This window comes from Peromyscus californicus, unplaced genomic scaffold (assembly GCF_007827085.1).
Source record: "Peromyscus californicus insignis strain IS unplaced genomic scaffold, ASM782708v3 Scaffold_20__1_contigs__length_68692818, whole genome shotgun sequence".
Taxonomy (NCBI): domain Eukaryota; kingdom Metazoa; phylum Chordata; class Mammalia; order Rodentia; family Cricetidae; genus Peromyscus; species Peromyscus californicus.
In genome coordinates, this window is record NW_026294503.1 from 59212634 (window position 1) to 59233274 (window position 20641).

The 20641-nt window shown below is 42.0% G+C and overlaps 2 protein-coding genes across 4 annotated transcripts in view; one reads left to right on the top strand and one right to left on the bottom strand.

The window, feature by feature from the left end:
- Positions 1-314: 314 nt before the first annotated feature.
- Pus7l (pseudouridine synthase 7 like) lies at positions 315-20123 on the bottom strand. 3 transcript variants are annotated; one of them, XM_052748749.1, is made up of 9 exons: positions 20013-20123; positions 15788-16712; positions 14589-14748; positions 12318-12510; positions 9226-9324; positions 7954-8035; positions 6577-6854; positions 4786-4839; positions 315-2417 (listed from the first exon to the last, which is right to left on the bottom strand). In XM_052748749.1, the coding sequence occupies exons 2-9, from the start codon at positions 16698-16700 to the stop codon at positions 2094-2096; spliced, it is 2103 nt and encodes a 700-aa protein (XP_052604709.1). In that variant the 5' UTR covers positions 16701-16712; positions 20013-20123; the 3' UTR covers positions 315-2093. The 3 variants fall into 3 exon arrangements, with proteins under 3 accessions (XP_052604709.1, XP_052604708.1, XP_052604710.1); XM_052748748.1 differs by lacking the exon at positions 20013-20123 and adding an exon at positions 19771-19882; XM_052748750.1 differs by lacking the exon at positions 20013-20123 and having other exon boundaries at positions 14589-14764; positions 15788-15899.
- Positions 20051-20641, top strand: part of Irak4 (interleukin 1 receptor associated kinase 4) — a 33019-nt gene continuing 32428 nt past the window's right edge. The window contains exon 1 of the mRNA XM_052748751.1: positions 20051-20159. The gene's annotated coding sequence lies outside the window, so the exon portion shown is untranslated. The remainder of the gene's footprint in view (positions 20160-20641) is intronic.

A 20641-nucleotide genomic window follows, 5' to 3' on the forward strand; every position in this document is an offset into this window, starting at 1 on the left:
GTATGTGTGATGGGCAGTCTCAATGGTCAACTCGATGAGATTAGAATCACCTGGATGACAATCACCCTAGATACATATGTAGGAATTATTGTCTTGTTTAGAGTGATTGGGAAGCCTCATCCACTACAAGTAGTTCCATCCCCAGGGCTTGGATCCTGAACTATATAAAAAGGTGAGTTGACAAATATCCACTGTTCTCTGCTTCCTGACTATGGACACGAGGGGACCAGTTCCCTCAAGGTTCCTGTCACCATGATGTCCTTGCCATGCCTTGGACCTGGGAGCCAAAATAAACCTTCTCACCTTTAAGTTGCTTTTGCTAAGTTTTTTTTTTTTTAAATCACAGGAACAAAAAGGTAACTAAGGTGATATGTAATGACCAAATATATATAGATGCACATATAGATATTATTTTTAATTGATTACTCATTTTAATTGAATGTCATTATCTTCCCCTCCAAATTTGTACCTGCAAACATGTAACAGCTGTGGAGTGCCAGGCCCTTCTTCAACATAACGTACTTATGCTAACTGATGACACCCTCACATTAACCCTTGAGTGGTACATGTATGAATGTCCCCTTCCATGGATGCTGAGAGGGAATCATGGGAACTGGAATCGGCAGCAGAGCCAGGGCTCAAACTGGCGGAGTTAGTCCCCAGTAGCTGCAGTTTTTAACCAGCATGCAAATATGCGTCTCATTGGCAAACCCGGCATTTGTAAAATGCATGTTTTGCTCCGGTAAAACATTTTCTAACACTACTAAATTTCCATCAACTTTTTTAGTAACTACACATTTGCTATCCATTTGATTCATCCACGGATGAACTCTGAACTGACTTCTGATTTGCTCCATAATATACGGATGAACATGTTATTTAAAAAAAAAATTTACATTCCATGCAGCATGTTTCCTTCTTTTGGATTTTATTTCCCGGTGCTAATATCCTGTAAATGGATAGACTAACATAGACATACAAAAACACCTCATTGTTGGTCTCTGATATCCCATAAGACCTTTGAAATTTCATCACAATGTTATCAGAAATGAAATTATATTGGAAGGAGGTCTTCCTAATAAATACATCACCCTACTTTACCTGAATTTAAATGATATAGTGCTGTTAAGGTTGATTTATGGTGTGGGACAATTAAACCAGCGAACATTAAGATTTCCAAACGGACAAAATATTTTCTCTTTGTAGCATAAAACACAGAGACCATTCTGTGGCGACTTAGGAAACTTTATTTCCAAAAAGAATCAATAGCATATCCAATGTGTGAGAGGTGGAATTTGAGTAGACCTGAGTCTAAAATCTGAGTTTTAGGTACTAGAAAACATAATGAAAAGTTAGGGGGTCAGGTAAAAAAAACTTGTATGAAAAAGTTTAATGAAAACATGTCTTCCTCAAAGATGATGTCATACATCAGTTGTGATAAGAACAAATGATAATCCCTGGCACGTTTTTTTGACCAGCCACTTCAAAGCGGAAAGGTCAGCGCTTCACTTGTCCTGTCACCATTGTTTCCCTGTCCCCTCGCTTTCCCTCTCTAAGCAGAGTAGAAGGCTTCTCTCTCTAGTCACTCTTAAGTGTGATCCACAGCAGCCAGGGCCCGGAGAAGTGTTCTATCGCTGAAGCATGTGGAAAGACTGTAGTCATGTAGCTTTAAACCAGGGGTTCTCAACCTTCCTGATGCTGTGACCTTTTAATACAGTTCCTCATGTGGTGACCCCCCCAACCATAAAATTATTTTTGTTGCTATTATATTACTTCATAACTGTAATTCTGCTACTGTTATGAATTGTAATGTAAATATTTGTTGAGATAGATGGTTACCAGAGGGGTCGCAACCCACAGGTTGAGAAACACTGCCTTAGACCTTCGATTCCTCAACTGCTGTAAGTGATCACAGGACTTTAGTAGAAAAGTTTAAACTGAGACACCGGCACCTTAATTCACCAAATTCCAACCTCTTAGGATACTGTAAAAATTGAAGAAGACAGCTATCACGAAGCTCAAGGCAGGGGCCCTAGAAACGGCAGCTACCCTTTCTTCAGAATGGCGAACACTCCTACGTCACGGGCGCTGGTTTAAATATCGCCCTTCATCATTTCCCTCAGACAAACGGTAGCGTAACACGAAGCATCAAGGTCAAAAGAGATGGACAGTGATGAGGTCACATCATCGGCGTGAGAACCTTCCACGTTAACGTCGGAGTCAGGATGGACCAGTTGGTATGACACATTGTGGGGATGTTTCAAGATGTGCCTGTAGCATCCTGGTACATTCAGCTTCAGGGCAGGCACTCTAAACCTACAGGCCTGCAGTCCGTCCCTGCTGAGGACCCCACGGTACCACTGGCCCACTTTGTTCTCTGGGTACTGAGCGTTGTATCCAAGTACTGGCAGAACCACCTGGGGAGGGCAGGGAGAAACCACAACACATGGGTTAGCCCTCAGAAAGACATGCCATCATATTTTACCTTTATGACGATGGCCCAGATTTGTAAAAACAGTGTCAGGCTATAAATATGATGGCAGTTGGCCGAAGACTTTTAGTACTTAGGATACTTTTAACATTATCTGGTAAAGAAAAGAGCTAACTAGAACCAAAGACTCGGGAGAGAGAAGGTCGTCAGCTTTTATCAGGTAACACTGGGCAAAATTCAAAATTCAAAAATAAAGTTTCATTTAATTATTCAGTAAGGACTCTATCTCCTACAATCCTAAAGCAGAGTCTTCTGTGACACACAGAACTGTCTCTACTGCTGGCCCCTGCTATTTTGGGTGACAATCTGTAATTCCTTTTATTAAAAAACAACCAAGTAATCAACCAACAGCAAATATTTTTATTTTGTCAGCTGTATGCATATGAGTACACCTGTGATCTGTAGAGGTTTTTTTCCTTTGCTGACTGCTAGACAGTATGCCTGAATACAAAAAGGCATTTAGAAAAACAGGCAGATCCTCAAATATATAAATGAATCTCAAAGAAACCAGACACTTTAGGGTTTAAGCCAGGATACAGAAGTCTGAGGCAGGGGTAGGAGTTAGAATCTAGCCTGAGGCAGGGGTAGGTGTTGGAATCCAGCCTGGGCTACAGCTAGGCTTCAGAAATTTGATTCACTTGTGACCCGTATTTTATCCAAGAAAATTGTATATGATCCTAAGTATATAACTCTATAAAATTGGTATAAAAGCCAAACACTTACAAATCATAAAAGATTTATGACAAGATGATTCTTTGTTATACATATAATTCATTTATTAAAGACCATTTAATTATTATTAAATTATTAAAGCAAACTTGCATACCAAGGAGATGATATGCTGTTTATTTTCATATAAAGCATTAAATATTGCCTAAATGTTTGAAACCGTAGGATGTAAAGCATTTCCAATGTTTTCCAGCATTGACAGATGTTTGGATTTTGTAATCCTTGGTGCTGAGTACCATTTCACATAAACACACAGCACAAAATGGTGGAAGTATATTCAGAGCCATTTTATAAAATGTTGGAGATTCTGTCCTAATCTCAAGTCAAAATTCATTTAACATTCTTTTTTATGACACCCAGGTCAGCAATCAAAACAGCAATTTTAAAAAGCAAGTATTCTAACAAAATACAGCCCAAGCATATATTAAGTTAATATACACATGCTGATAAATGGTAGGAAAATATTGTCTTTGTTTTCCAAAGTAAGCCATTATGTTTTTTAAGAATAGAAAACTTTGTATGTACAATAAAACCTACAATTGCTAATATGTAATAGTCTGGAATCTGAGCTGAGGTGTTTCAGGCATCACCATCATCAATTATCATCATCACCATCATCAATCATCATCATCATCATCACCATCAATCATCATCATCACCATCATTCATCATCAATCACCATCCCCATCATCATCATCACCATTATCAGTCATCATCACCATCATCAATCATCATCAATCACCATCATTCATCATCAATCATCATCACCATCATCAATCACCATCATCACCATCATCAATCATCACCATCATCAATCACCATCATTCATCATCATCATCTGTAATACGCAGGATGGTACACACAGGGCAAAGTGTGCAGGTTGCTACACAGAACCAAGTCTGCAGTCTGCAGTGAAGCCACATGACGCAACACTTGTGAATGCTTCTAGAAATACCTTGGATTCACTATGTATTTGATTTTCAATTAATTTTCTCTCACTATGCACTCAGAAACCTTGTGTTGCTACAAAATTTTACACAAACCCCACATTCAGTCATGGGATCACAACCCACAGTCTAGTAAGCTGGAATATAGAAAGATACACACACACACACACACACAAAATATATATATATTCTATTTACATAACATTTTTTTCAAATGTAGAACCACAGTGATAAAAATTAAATCAGTGGCTCCCATGAAATAGGATTAATGCAATCCTGGAAATAGGATTAATATGGGTGTCAAACACTGGGAAACATTAGAGGGAGACATGAACATAGGGAAATCTGAGAGAGACATGAAATTATTCTTACTTAATGTTGAAGTTTTCAGTGTCCACGTGATTACATATATTTATCAAAAGCAAGCATAAATTAAATTATTAGGGTATAGATTACAGCATAGTAAGTTTACTACAAGCATAAATGTATTAAAGAAGCATAAATTACTAGGATATAAATTATAACAATTTAAAAGTTCCTAAGAAGGGAGAGTGAGATTTGTCTTAGGGGACAATGCTTACTGAAATCTGAGTGATGGTAACTTTGAACCAGACTTACCTGGTGTATTGCGTATGTGTCAGCCGACTCCTCTTCTTCAGTCACCAGATGAACCTAGTTTCATAAAATATGATGGAAAAGAGTGGTTTCCAAATGCTCACATTACCTCAGTGTGCCCTAACTCTGATTCATACACTGAATATTCATATGTTCAAGCACAATCTTTTATAATAACTTGTCTCCAGAGGAGCCCACTACATAAAAAACAGACCAGTTCTTTCCGCCTTACACCACTAAAGCTGAACAGCACCAACCATGGCTGCCCAGAGGTGACGCTCTCCTCAGGCCCGAGCGAATGAGGCAGAATTGAATGTCTGCTTCTGAAAAGCAGGCCCCTCCCTTCTACCGCCCCTGTCCCCAGGAAACACAGAAATATTTTATTCCGCCATGGTGTTTGTGGTCTCTGTTTCAGAGGACAGTAGCAGGCATCTGAAGCCAAAAGGGAAATCAGGAGGTGTGTGATAAGTTAAGTTTGAGAAACTTTGCTCCACAACATCACAGAATACACAATTCTTGGCTGGAGAGATGCTTAGCTGTTAGGAGCACAGCTCTTGTAGAAGACAGGATTGGAGATACAGCTGTGCCCGAATAAATCATGAGTTTTCAGGCACTGGGCCAATAAACTCCTGCTGGATTTTTTTTTTAATTAGTTTGAGGGAGATTCCTATTACCTAAAACCAAATGCCCTTAATTCATACATGTGCAGTCCATCATTGATCTGGGTGAAGACTTGTTAATGCAGAGCTTAGAGTCTACCTTTCCTCTACTTTTGAGGGGCTGGGCCATGATGTACCTCTACTAACTGATTCCTAGGTCTACCTCCAGGTTCCTCCTGAAGAGACCCACTTAGACTCCTGGGTCTTTTCAGATGCACTCCATAGATGATTCTGAATTTTTCCTTTCCCATCTGGGCCTCGGTTCTCATTCCTATAAAATGGGAGGAGCTCAAGGACGGGACCTCTGAAATCCTTTACTCCCCCAGATCCAACAGTTTTACAATGTATAACATGAAGCACCACTCAGGGTCTTGTCCTTGGTTTTAACCAGGTTAAAATTGACTTAAGATAACGTGAGAGGAAAATTCTTTGTTCCTTTTGTTTTACACTATTATGTGAACTCTCACAAGACTCGTGGAATTCAGCTTCATTAATTAGTTCAAACCTATAGAGATGAAAAATGCCAGGTGGACAGGGAAGAAATAGAAAGAGCAAGTTTTATAAAATAGTCATGACATAACTTCATTAATATTAATGTCATGAAATCACATTTACATAAAACCACAGGTATAGGAAAGCAACATAGCATCCCATATCCTCATAACACTATGCAACTTTCCTTGTTTTTTTTTTCTTATAAGCTGTACATCTCTTACACCTGTCTTTTCTCAGTGTTTTATACAAATAAAAGCCATTTTCTGTGGACACTTAGGGGACAGCAGAGAGGAAGCTGAAGGATGCTGGACAACAAGGAAGCAAGGGAAAGCACCTAGTTGGGGTGTGCAGACATGCCAGCTCTGGACAGTTTGACTCTTGTTTTCAAGAGTCAAACTTGAAATATGTCCGGGTGCATCACACATACAGGTTTGTTTGTTTTTGAGACTGCGCTCTTCAAAGGACGCTTTACCACCTTGCATTCTACACCACTATTTCTCCACTTAGCAACCTGTGTTGATTCTCAGCTGTCAGAAAAGTAAAGCTGGAGATGAGTAAAAGAAGTGTTTCAAAACCCAGGCTTCTTGCAATTACTGTCTGGGGGGCGGGCAAGTCACCCCCTTGGTGGATGGGTACTCACTTTACTGCTTGGGAAATGCTCGTCAGCATCTTCATCCAAGCAGATCAGGTCCCCCGCCACCACTTTGGTTCCATAGGCTGCCAGTCTGTATGATGCCGCATCGTTCCAAATCCTGCTGCTGTATGCGTGGGCGTAGAATATGCGCATGGAGTGAGGGAAAGAGAGCCAGGCCTGGATACAGCCTTCCTCCGTCATGCCAAAGCGATGCAAGGACTCCAGCAGAGCCCGCTCTCGAACTCGGAACTCAGGCATCAGTGAAAGCGTGCCTTTGGCGTCCTCTGAAATGGAGAACAGATCAGCTGGTAGGCATCTCCACTGCAAAGTCACCTGAGGGATGCCTTTTGCAAGCAGTCTAAATGAGAGGCAATCATTTTGTAGAGATGCTGAACACTGCTGGTTAAACCCAATTATCCTTAAATTATATAAAAGCTTGTGCTACTTTTCTAAACTTTTATTTTCTTTGAAAAATAAGAAAGAGCAAGTGAGCCTAACAATAGGAACGGCTGGCCAGAACCCTTCCCTTAGAACAGAAATAATCTAATTCAGAAGACTGCCCAACAAAAAGAACCCATCACCAGGGATTAAATAAGCTGGTAAACTGGAGGGGCCTAGGGGTTTCTGAAGAACTGTTATGGACATACAATAGAATGTATGGGTAAATCGTGGCAATCTGTATCCTAGCTAGTGGGTTTTAAAATGTATATTACTGGGCTCCAAAGATGTTTATTCATGGAGGGCCTTGTAACTGGTATTTAATAAAGGTACTGGATGCTTCTTAGGTACACTAAAGCTTCGGAATCACTGACATGGGGATCATCTCCTCAGACTCTACAAGAGAAACAAATCACACACGGACAGCGAAGCCATAGCTGACCTGCCGCCACACTCAGAATGGCGTGCCTGCGAACAATGCTATGCATGCAGATCAAACTCAGGTTTCAAAGAGGAGGTGGGAAGACACGACAGCCCCCAGGAAACAATTCCTAAAGGACTCGCTATCACAGATGAACTTCACCCAGCGAGAGGCTCCGCTGGTTGCCCGTGGCCCTGCTACCATCAGCTGTAGTGTGGAGTGGAACTCCTCGTCCTATGGGACTTCAGTGAAGGAAAACCAAGGAAGTACTTCCCGCCTCTCCTTACCCCCAAAGCACAGTTAGGATGGACAAAAGTGCAAGCAAGCCGGACAGAATGAGTGCCTGTGTCAGTCAGTCACATGATTCAAAGTGCAAACTATTACCCATTTGTTTCTCCAATCTAACAGTTCCCCAGCTCAGCTACTTCTGCTGTTTCTCAGTGTGTGCGTTTTAAGGACAGGCCCACGCAGGGTATCTTTATCTGTGTCTGTATTACTACGGATCAGTAAAGAAACTTACATACCAGTCTGAAGAAAGTAGCTCTTCGCTTTATTTACAGGATCATCCCCGTCTTCTGGTGTAAGAAATAACTTTATGGCCTTCACCTTGAAAAATTAACCAAGTGAACAGGTTTTAAAAAATGGCAAATCACTTTTGAAAAAAGATGCAAATTCTTGGGCATCCCGGAAGGGCGGAAAGTGTTGCTGTGATTTCTTCCTTAAGCTTTCAACGCTTACTCAGTTTCACTCGTAGAGATAATCCTTCCATACAAACAAGTAACTACAAAACCATATACTGGAAAAGGCCCCTCCTCAGGCATTTCATTTCTATCAGTCTTTATTCAGCCGAGATATAAACAGAGGGGCAAAGAGACAACTTAAATGCTTAGACTTGGTCAACACATGATTTAAAAAAAAAAAAGTGTAGGAATCAGGAATACCAAGCCATTAGTTTCACTTATATTTGCAAATTCTTTGAAATTAAAAAAATAAGTTAGGGCTGGCACAATGACTCAGTTATATAAAGGTACTTGGCACCAAGCCTGATGACCTGAGTTCAGTCCCCAGGACCCACATGGTGGAAGGAGAGAACTGACTTTGGCAAGTTGTCCTCTGACCGCCACACTGGCAAAATATAATAAAGTGTCAACTTCAATATTTTACTTAACATCTTAATAGTTTATTTTAAACCATACACATATATGATGTTTCCTTTTTTTATTTAAAAAAAGGTGCCTACTTAATTCCTGTTATTTTATCACTGGGATTTACTGGAGTATGTAGCTTATAGTATGAAAGCAACTTAAAATAATTCATTCATCCCAATTTCCATTCTATCTTCTACAGTATTTATCCAAACAAATATTCATAAAAAGCTAATACATCTGTAGTGGTTGATTTTCTGTCAACATGACGCATGCCAAGGTCATCTGGGAAGAGGGAGTCTTGGCTAAGAAAATGTCCCCATCAGACTGCCCCGTAGATCTCCAATGATATCAAGCATGACGTGTGTGTCAGAGTGTACACGCATGCACACACATGCAGTTATATGCCACAGTTAGGTATGTGATGAGCTTGTGTAATAAGTACAAGTGGCTAGAGTTAAGATTATATTTTTGATAATCCCAGCACTTGTGAGGCAGAGCCAGGCGGATCTCTATGAGTTCGAGGCCAGCCTGGTCTACAGAGCGAGATCTAGGATAGGCACCAAAACTACACAGCAAAACCCTGTCTCAAAAAAACAAAAACAAAAACAAAACAAAACAAAAAAAGATTGTATTTTTGAAAATTCATACCATTTCATTCTTCAGTAAAGCCAATCCAATTTGGTCTGTTTGAATCTTCCTTCCTTTCCCAAATCTCTGTGGTCCATAGTAATTCACAAAACCTTTATTCTATGAATATAACAGAATACAATAGATTAGAACTTCATAAATACAGTACATCAAAGTACAATCAAACATTTCGCTTCATATTTAATTGAGAAATCCAGTAATCACCAATAATACAGAGGGGCCAAATGGTCTGAGAAATGCTAAACAGTTACATACCAGGAGGAGAATGGGGCAGATAGCTGTAAATCAGCCTGTAAACCCTGGGGGGGGGGGGGGGCAGTGTGTGAAGGGGAGAGGAAGGGGGGGTGGTGCTGAGAGCCAAGACCGCCTGGGCTGTGAGACCCTGTCTCGGAAAACCAAACTAACAAAAACTTTACCACAAAAGACCAATGAAGACCAAAGCTTTGAAACAGTTTTCTGTTCAAAACAGTGAGGGGTCCCTGGTGCACATGACCCGAAGTGCTAAGCCAAGAGAGATGAGGCCTTATAAGGCCTTTAATAGGAGGCCTTATAAGCCGCCTATTAAACCTGTGGCTCAGCCCCTCTCAAGTTCTTTGGTTTGGGATTCTTCTGATGCTGGAGGAGAGCGGAACAAGGTGCAGACTTCTTTTCCCATCCCACAAGCTCCGCTCCTTGATGTTATTCATTTATCTTTCCGTTCACCCCGATTTCTCTCTGTCATTTCCCAAGGAGGGATGGAGTCGCCTCTAGACGCCATGCTTCAAAACTGTCATATTACTCAGAAGAAATATGTGATTATAATTGGTCTGTGTGAAACAGACAGAGAACGTACATGCGTGGCCAAGAGGTCCAGGGGAAGTTCTTGAAAATTAAGAGTCCTCCACAGGACTCCACAGTTTCAACCAATAATCACAACTGAGCACCAACTCAAGGCTTGTCAATAAAGGACGTGAAGGCAATTTTTTATCAGTACAGCACAAAATCAACTGCAGATAAGGTGAGTACTCCCTATATCGAATCTCAGCTTTTTAAAAGTTATTTCAAATTGGTAATAAAAGTGTTGGAAAGTTTAGGGTAACTGGAATAATTATCCCTCTGAATTATTAAATATAACCAAAAGTTTATAACCAGAGCTATAACTCTCTAAAGAAAACTTCAAGGAATCCTTATTGTCAAGCTACTCAACTTCATTTCTCAAAAACAGACTTTTAAAGTCTATTGGCTGGCAAAATGGTATGGCAGGCAAGGAACTCCCCATGCAGGCCTGACGACCTGATTTGGGTCCCTGAAAGCCATAGAAGAAGGGGAAACTGCTCCTAAAAGCTGCCCTTTGTGCACGTGCACAGACAGACAGACAGACAGACACACACACACACACACACACACACACACACACACACACACACACACACACTACTAAATAAATAAAAAAAAATTAAAAGAGAATGCTGTCTAAAGCTAAGATCATTTCTAATGGGAACTTCTCAACAGGCAGTGTATTTTCATAAATACCAAAGCAGACCTGGTCATAAATTCACTCACAGAAATCCCTTCCATTTTTTAAGATATTATTTTAGTAAGTTTTCAGAAGGAAAAAAAAAAGTAGAATTTTTAGGTAGGTCAGTCATAAAAAACAGATCGCAACACAGAGTATACACTCTGAGAAGTATTACACACAGGTCAAAGTGCTGAATTTAAAGATCTTTCGTGCTCTCTTGTCTATGTATTGTCACCTATGACTACTTCGACACAAGGGCAGCTAACTGACCACAACAGGAACCATAGGCCCAGAAAGCCAAGGACGGTTACTATGGAGCCCTATGGAGAAATAAGACTGAAAGTTAGGGTTATGTGTGCACCTTCAAATGCCTAACAGGTGTGACTTAAAACATAGCAAATGCTGTCTGCTGGCTGTGCAGGTAACGGATATATGTCCTACTCAGTCTGTACAAACATACCTAACAACAATTAAGGAAACAGAGGCCATGAATTTGAGAGAGAGCAAGTAGGGCCTGGTAAAAACCAGAAGGGTTGGAGGGAGGAAAGGAAAGGGGGAAAACAATGTGATTATGTTTTCATTTCAAAGAATAAAAAAAAATTAAGTAAAAAAAAATAAAAAGTTTATGATTTATAATTCATATGTATTAAAGAAAACCCAACATTAGGTTAGAATGGAAAAGGATCTGTACAAGTCTAAAAAGTGAGGTAACTATTTACCCAAGATTTCTGGAGAAAATTACTGAACAAAGTGGCCACGCCACAGCGTGAACCCGTCTAAACTACCACGCGCTCCTGAGGAAGACGCTGGAGAAAGCCTGTTTCAGAGAACCTCTTCTGGGGATCAGCACACACGGTTGGAGCAGGCTTTCTCTTGGACCACCACCCAGACCCCAATCAAGACATGGAGACTTATTGTTAGGAATGCTCGACCTTAGCTTAGGCTTGTCCCACTAGCTCATATAACTTAATCTAACCTGCTTCTCTTCATCTACGTCTTGCCTCAGGGTTTTTACCTTTCTTCCATCCTGTATGTCCTACTTTTCCTGCTTCCTCTGTGTCTGACTAGCTGGAGGCTGCCTGGCCGGCTGACCCCAGACATCTCCCTCTCTTTCTTCCTTGTTCTCTCTCTCTTCTCTTCTCTTCTCCCAAGCCTAGATTCCTCCTCCAACTTACTCTCTCTGCCCACCAGCCCCGCCTGTCCCTCTTCTGCCTAGCTGTTGGCCATTCAGTTTTTTATTAAACTACTCAGGTGCCTTAGGCAGGCAAGGTGAAACAAATATAACACATCTTTACATAGTTAAACAAATGCAGGATAAACAAATGTGACACACATTTACATAGTTAAAGGAATATTCTGTAACAAACAAATGTTAACACATCTTGACATAGTTAAAGCAATAGTCCATGACACACTCTTTTGTTTTAATATAAAAGATATCAAAAAACAAAATAAGCCAACACTTAGTTATCATTTTAGAAATTAATATATTTCTAAATAATTATGCACACATGTTACAAAAAATAATCTTTTTTTACCTGAGAGGATTATAGAAATTTTCCTGTAATACAACTTCAAAATTGTGTTTTCTTACCTTGACATTTTCTATTGCCTCCACAATCCTCTCAGTCAGGCTTGCAGAATCATTTACTTGATTGTTTAGATTTCTGATGACAATTTCAAAGTGATTTCCTTTGAGCTGACCAAGTCTGAGAGGATCACCTACAGACCGAATATTAAATACATTCATTCTCTTCTTTTTAATTTCTTTTTCAATATTTTTCAACCTATAAGTGACAAGTCATATAATCAGTTAAATCTAAATCTAAAAATAAAAGTATATATTTAATACAAGCTTTAAAACGATAGTTGCCAGGCAATGCCTATCAAAATGTAAGTACCCTGGGAGGCTGGAGAGATGGCTCAGCTGTTAAGAATACTGGCTGCTCTGTCAGAGGTCATAGTTTGATTCCCAGCACCCACATGGCAGTTCACAACCACCTGTAACTCCAGTTAAAAGGGTTCCAACACCCTCTTCTGGCCTCCACAGGCACCAAGTGACATACAGACATGTATGCAGGCAAAACACCCATATGCATTAATATGTAAAATGTTTCAGTGAAACTGTAAATTAATGTTAGTAAATATACACTAAATATTCACCATTATAGGACTAGACTAAGAAGGTTACTCATAGGACTACACTAAGAGGGTTACTTATAGGACTAGACTAAGAGGGTTACTCATAGGACTACACTAAGAGGGTTACTCTGGCGACATGAGCAGGTGTGTCTCTTCAGCTTGAGTGGCAGTGCCTCCTAATGGCCCTGGTCCTCCAGTCCTAACTTGTCCCTTTCCTCCTCAGGGTCTGTCCCAATATTACTGAAAAACAGAACCCACCAGCATCAGAGAGGCTGCCCTGAACACTTCCTTACTCAATCGATCAGTTCTCTGCCAACTTTTAAAAATCATATTCCAGGATCATGTAAATATATATATATATATATACACATATATATGTTTATATCTATTTTTTTAGCCCTTATGAGAATTGCCTATTTTATTTGGTAGACTGCTTGCTGTCCCTCTGATTTCTAGTTCCACTAGGTCCTGTTACTTAAGGGTACTTGAAATCTCACACCCATGGACAAAATCAAGGTTCTCTCTCTTCTCTTCCTAGGAACAAATAACATGTATTGCCTTTGGTTGTTAAAAATTAGCCTTTGTTTTAATGGTGTGATATCTGAATTCCTATAATTCAGACCACAAAAACAGGCCTTAAAAGAATCCCCTTGCAAACAATGCATGCTTAAATAGTTTGTAACTAAGTACAAAAATGTGAATAGCATATCCAATTAGGAGGACTTTTGATGCATGACTCAGCTTGCGTAAGGTTAAGGGAAGCATCCAGAACTTGCAGACTGAAGTACAGGAACATTAACCACAGTATCATCTACAGTAAAAGAAACTGGACAAAATCCATTTTTAAAAACAGGGACCTACTAGATCGTTTATAAAAATAATTTTGAAACTCAGCAAAAACTCTATTATTTTACTATAAATATCTAAGTTACACAGGTAGTATGATTTTCATTTCTGTGATGTGTGCACCCTGAAAACATCTTGAAAACAATATTTATTGTAGTTATTTTTGAGCAGTGCAGGCATTCGTGAGCTGTTCCTTTTTTTCTATTTTCTAAACATGAATACATTATTTCTTTTAAAATGGCAAAATCACTGCTAAAACTTCACTGCACTGAGAGGTAAAATTTGAGTGCTATGCATTCTATTTAATAAGAATGTATTTTAAACGTAAGGGCTTATGATAAAAGCACTATAACAATTAAGAAGAAAGATTTATAAATGTTGTATGTCTCCAGTTACACTTTTCTGAATGCAAGTGCATATTTGTCCGAATTGTTGTCCGAATTGTAAACAATTTGAAAAATACTTGTCAGTTTCCATCCCAAAATTTCCTATTTTCTGTAAGGTTTTTTTTTTTTCTTTGATTTATGTGTGTTTGTGTGAAGGTATGCCTTGTGCAAGGGGGCCAGGAGAGGCCCGAAGAGGACAGGGATCCCTTAGGGCAGATGGCAGGCAGTAGTGAGCTTCCCATCATGGGCGCTGGGAACCGAACCTGGGTCATCTGGAAGAACAAGAAGTGCTTTTAACACGAACCATCTCACCAGCCCCAAACTTCATATATATTCAAGGCACATTTACACATACATGGAAGACAATTATTTTACTAATGTACAATGTGTGTGTGGTATGTAATCAGTTAATACTGATAGTAAGGATAAACTGGTTCCGATATTATTTTGAGTTTTAACCCTATATGTACTAGAAAGCAATAGCGTGTTACCTCTCTGGAGTCACTTTTTTAACAACCATCGATTGATAGGTGATTGCTTTCTTGTCTTTGAGGCCCGCGTAACTAAAATCTGAAGGAATAACACCAAGTTTGATGGCTAAAAAACCAATTGCTTCAAACATCTCCAGGTTTTCCTTTTGTAGGGTAAAAGCTGAAACAAAATAATCCTAGATTAAAAAAAAAAAAAGAAGGCGTCATCCATAATTACATTCTTCACAAACTAACAGGTTAGGATAAGAAATCTAAAGTAAAGTGTGCTTTAATGAAACCCTAAAACTTGCATCACAGATCTCAGCTGCCGTTTAAAAGCATTCGTTGGCTTGTCAGAGGTGCGCATTACTGACCCAAGGTAGTGGGAGCTCATGGACTCTGGATTGACAGCTGGGGAACCTGCATGGGACTGAACTAGGCCCTCTGAATGTGGGTGACGGTTGTGTGTGGCTTGATCTGTTTGTGGAGCCCCTGGCAGTGGGAACAGGACTTATCCCGGGTACATGAACTGGCTTTTTGGAGCACATTCCCTACAGCAGGATGGATACGTTGCTCAGCCTTGATGCAGGGAGGAGGGGACTGGTCCTGCCCCAACTTGGTATGCCAGCCTGTGTTGATTCCCCAAGGGAGGCCTTACCCTCTATGAGGAGTGGACGGGGAGTAGTGGGGAGGGGGGGCTGGAAGGGGAGAGGGAGAGGAGGAATGGGAGCAGAGAGGGAGGGGGAATTGTGGTTGGTATGTAAAAGTAAACAAAAACCATTTTTACAGCACTGCTGAGTGATTACAATGCTGATTAAAGCCTGAGCATCCACGGGAAGCCTGATGAACCACGTGTGCAGGCCCCCACCTTACATGACAGAGCATTCCTTTCCCTTCCCAAGGATGACAATATATCCACCTTATCTCCAAACATTTAACCGTAGGTGAGACTATTCTGAAAACAGAAAAACTAATACTCTCAAAACCAATCAAATACAAAACAATTGCTTCAACTTTATACATTTGTGACTGTTAGCTGTAAATGTCTTTATTATCCATACTTAGTTAATTTTCACATTTAGCATAATTTGCAAGCTTTCGTCTTTCTCCAAATAAACAGTCCATCTATTCTTTACAACAGCTCTGTGACCAGGCCTATTTATTCAAATTACTTATCTTTCACAAATTTTACACAAGTAAACGAGGATTTACAAAATTACCTGTATATACAGCTTTTCTTCCCTCACACTCAAGACGAGCTCTCTTTCCGTGTGTCCAAGCCTTTTCCCGGAACCTCACGGTTATGGCTGTGCTTGGATTCCCAGCACGGGGGTTCTGCTCGGGGAAAGATTTGGTTTCCACAAGGGTTCCAAACTTCTTGTTGAGGAAATGGTGCACGGCCTTCCTGTGACCTTTGTTTGTATCTGGTTTAAAGGTAAACTTGGAATCTTCTTTCTTTGCATCCAAATATTTGAAAAAACCAAGCGCTTCTTCTTCGGACACCAAATGGCAGAGCTCTTTATACTCGGGGTTTGGTTTTACAAAGACTTCACTGTTTTTCCCTACGGTTATTAAAAAAGGAAACGTCTGCCTGACAGCACTGTGTAAAACAGTCCTTTGGCTTTTGTCAGGGATCCTACCTAGTGAGAATTCCCGAGAGGGTTCAGTTAACTCGGTTTTTGAATCCCACATCCCTTTGATGTCACGGGCAAACTGCTCCAGCAATGTATGAGTTTTTTCACTTAAAAGTGAACTTAGTAAGTCAACATTCTCTTTCTCACATTTAGAAGTCACACCATTGACACCGTCTTTATCCGAGCCAGATGGATGACTCTGGTCACCGTCGGAATGCCCAGGCAGGTTAGCAGCGTCTTCATTACCTTCATGGTCTGAGGATACATCTTGAATATTTAGCTTTGGCTTTTTGACAGAATGACTTGGCTCAGATTGTGCTTCACTAATTTCATAAACGGATTCATCAATGGCCTTGCTGACTAACTGCCCCTGTTCGTCGATCTCAGTAACGATGAAGTCACTTGGGGAGGTTTTTATAGTGCCCTGAAATCCAACATGATCATTAACGAAACATAAGGAACTAAACCCGATTCCACCATCCGCGTCCTCCTCTTCCATTCTCAACAGTGCCTACAAAAGAGACAAAACAGTCAGCTACCAGAAGCATTTACAGAGGAGAATGAAACAGATTTGCAAGACCCCACTTAGTTGTCTTCCTCCTAATTCTATGTCCCCTAAAAAAACATTAATAACTTATTTTATGGATCTATGTGTGGATCCTACTTTCATAGAGCAAGAAGGGTTACCAGTCCAACTATCTGCGGCCTAAGTAGTGACTTGTATCTTGATTTCCCTGTCAATCTATGCTTCTATTATCCAGAATTAAAATGGGTCGATGCTGAGCTGGAGAAATGGCTCAGCAGTCAATCATACTTGCTCTTGCAGAGGACTCCAGTTCAGTTCCCAGCACCCACATGGCAGCTCACAACCATCTGTAACTCCAGTTCTAGGGGAACTGTTGCCCTTTTCTGACCTCTACGCCACACCAGGCACACCAATGGTGAACATGCATACCTATATACAAAACACATATAACAAAATAAACCTATTAAAAATGTTTTTTTAAAAAAAAAAAAAAAACGACAAATGGGTCAATTTCAAGTTCATTTGAAAAGTGGTGGCTTTAAGCCCACACCAAAGAGAGAAGGAGTTTTTACAATAATTGTCACCCCAAGAGCCTCAAGATCCCCTGGAGCTAATTCCAGAGCCACTGTGGTGGTATTTTTATACACTGGAAGTTAGATCATGGGGAAGAATAAGACAGAAAGGTCTACTGTAAATAGACGAGAGAAGTTCTCCATAAACTTAGAGGTAGGTGTATTTAAGTCGGTCCTTGTCCTTCAGCTTTCTCTAAATTCCCTGTAGGAAAGATACAAAATTCTCAAGCTGATGAGAGGAAGTTTCTACCCAATCACTGGCGTCAGAGAAAAGAAACCCAGATGGAGTGTTCTCGGAGAGGTGACACCAGAGCAATTCTACAAAGAACCCCACAGTCACCATACTGCTACCACCATCTCACATGGAGCTGTGGGAAAGCGGCTTCACCACTCGGCTCTTGTACTTGCCATACTTTACAAGTTCTTTGTCATCGTGATCTAAACCTCTGCCCTTCTCGGTCCTTTCCACTGGGCCATGTCCAAATCACATCCAATTCTCTGTATCAAATTTTCACATTTATTTTCCTTCACTTTTAAAGTCCCTGCAATCCCCTGCATTCCCCCTGCTAATTGAATCCTACGGATTTCCCTTTCTCCGTCATCTTCTTGGGGGAGAGGGGGACATTCTTTTCTTTCAATCCGTGTGTCTTAGAATCTGGAGATTAGAAACACTACCTGTTGGCTGCCACTGATCTTTCCAAAGCGGTTCTTTTCCCTTGTACCTCAGTTCCTCTGCAGACCTTGTCCCGGGCTCTACTATCTTTCCACACCCTCTCTGATAACTCTTCCTACACTGAGACTTCTGGCTTCCATCCTCTTGGGCAGAACCTCTTGTCGGTCACCCATGTGGACCATGTTTCCAGCTCGATCCCACAGTCCCTCAATCTCCTCCTCTGGTCCCACTCCATCTCAGCCACCTACTCCTATGGTCATTCTTACTTTCTCATCACCAAAAACGTTACCACCTTTAGAAATCTGATTTCCTATTTTACCGTTCTTCCACAGTGCTAATTCCCAAATTCTCAGGCATGGTGGCAGCCTTGTGACTATTTCTGTCTAGCCAACTATTACCTACTATGTGTAACACCCAAAATACTGTATTAAAAGGTAAACACCCAAGATACTGTATTAAAAGGTCGAAAAACCAAAATAAATAAATAAAAGGTAAACACCCAAAATACTGTATTAAAGGTAAACTGTACAAGTGTTTAAAACCCCATTGTTACATTTACAATGAAGTCTAAACTATCTACCCTGAGATTCTGCAACCTGTCTATTCTGCAGTGTGATGTGCCTTTATCCCATTACCCTCTAAACCATGGTTACTCTGGCTCTCCTCACTACCTTTGAGGTAACTTCCTGGTCAGTCTTTTAGGATTCACATTCTTAGAGGTTTTCACGGACCAATAATCTCATCTATGGGAACCTGCAAGCCATTTTCTTTCAAAAAAAATTAATTTTCTGTATAGCAAATGTTTTTATTATTTTCTGTCCATCTTCTTCAACTTAGTGTCAATTCCACATGAGCAGGAATTCTACCTTATTCAAAACTGATTAGCCCACATTTAGAACACCACCAAGCACATTGTAGGTGACCGTAGCAGGTCTTCAATCAATATTGGTTGTTGGACAAAAACAACTAGAACACAGTCAAAGCTCGTGATGAGGAGGAAGGAAGGGTTTTAACTTTTGTTTGTGATCATCGGGAATGGTATAATAAATTGCTATTTAAGTCTTTGAAAATAGTTCAAGAGACAGAAATGGGGCAGAAATACCACAAGCAAGTACCAACGAAACGGGCAATATGTAGGAGGGCGAAAGCCCGGACAAAAGGGCAGTGTGGAGAGGAAGTAGGGTGGTCATTTTGGAGAATGCAACTGAAGTAATGATACAGAACGTCCTGTCAAAGGCTGGAATCTGCCTTGTGGAGGTGTTTCTAAAATGACTGATGGAACTCAGCAGTCAGCGGTGACCAAGTCCACAGCCCTCGGGAACCCTAGGGATTCTAGGAAAGGAAAGACCAAAGGAAGGCTTTCTGGGCTAGACGTGGGGACGGCGCGGCGACGAAGACACTCCAGCCAAGCCGCTAGTAAAGCGGTGGGATGCAAAGGCGGGAGGACCGCGGCGCGTGGGCTAGGCTGGCAGGGCGAACCCAGGCTGTTCCTCGGGGCGAGCCGAGGCTGTTCCCCGGGGCGAGCCGAGGCTGTTCCCCGGGGCGAGCCGAGGCTGTTCCCCGGGGCGAGCCCAGGCTGCGGAGGGACCCAGCCCGGCAGAAGGGCGGGAGGCTCCCTTGAGATCCTCACCCTGCACCCAGCTCCCGCGGCGCCCGCCACGCCTTCCTCCTCCCTCCGGGCCCCGCGCCACCCCCGTCCGTGTCGCCCTTGTCGGGGTCACGGGCTTCGGATCGCCCACGTCCGCCACTCTCAAACCCACGCGCAACCCAGCCTCCCACTAGACTCGGCCGGTTCTACCTCGCTTCCGAGAGAAAGAAAGCAGTCCTCCCGGGTGACACACTGCGCATTCCCGGAAGTCTCCGCCTGCCCAGTCTCCTACAGGGACATTTAAAGGGACAGGCTCCCACTTGCGGAGTTCCTGAGCCAGCTAGAGGAATAGGGGGCGGGGCGGGGGGCAAGGAGGGCGTGGCCTTCCGGGTTGGCCCCGCCCCTCCGCTCCCAGCCTCCCAGGACCGCCGGAGCTGCTGTCCCGCACCGACCTGGTGCTCTGGGAAGCCGCATCACCTGGTCGCAAGACGGTCTGAAGTCGCCTCGTGGCCCCGCGCGTCCTCCCCTGCCGAGTCCTCGCGGGACCGCGGCGGGGCGCCGGCCGCCTGGTTCAGGAAGCGAGGAACGTCAGAGAGGAAGTAGGTTGTGCGAGCGGGCGCGCGCGCGAATAAGGCTGATCTCAGGCCAGGACCTCGCTGCAGTCCTCTCTCCTGGGCCCGGTTTGCGACCGGCTCGCTTCACCCCAGAACCGGGAAGTGGGTGCACCCCCCCCCCCGCAGAGGCGTGGGGAGCCCCGCAGGTAGCCTCTGCGCTGATGGTCCCCCGACGTCTCGCTTGCTGGAGGTGGGGAGTGTAGGAAGCTGTCAGGCAGTCCGTCCACAGGTGGAGGGAGGGGTAAGTAAGCGCAGCACAGCTCGGAAGCCGGAGATGAGCAGAAAAAGCAAAGCCCAAGAGAGCGAGAAAGCTCCAGTCACTTTCGGAATGGACACAGTGCCCCCCCAACAGAAGATTTTTAAAAATCCGACTTTTCCGTGCCTGAAAGTAATCCTTCAAGATATGCGTCAAAGACCTCAGGTTTCTTTTATTCTATTTTCATGCTAAACATTTTTGCTACCTACAT

Bases quoted from the DNA above. Each gene is read 5' to 3' on its own strand.
- Pus7l (XM_052748749.1), bottom strand. From the start codon at position 16,700: ATGGAAGAGGAGGACGCGGATGGTGGAATCGGGTTTAGTTCCTTATGT. The intron at 12,511-14,588 runs GTAACACGCTAT...TGTCACTTATAG, and splicing joins AAAAAAGTGACTCCAGAGAG to GTTGAAAAATATTGAAAAAG. The intron at 4,840-6,576 runs GTGAGTACCCAT...TTATGAAACTAG, and splicing joins AGCATTTCCCAAGCAGTAAA to GTTCATCTGGTGACTGAAGA.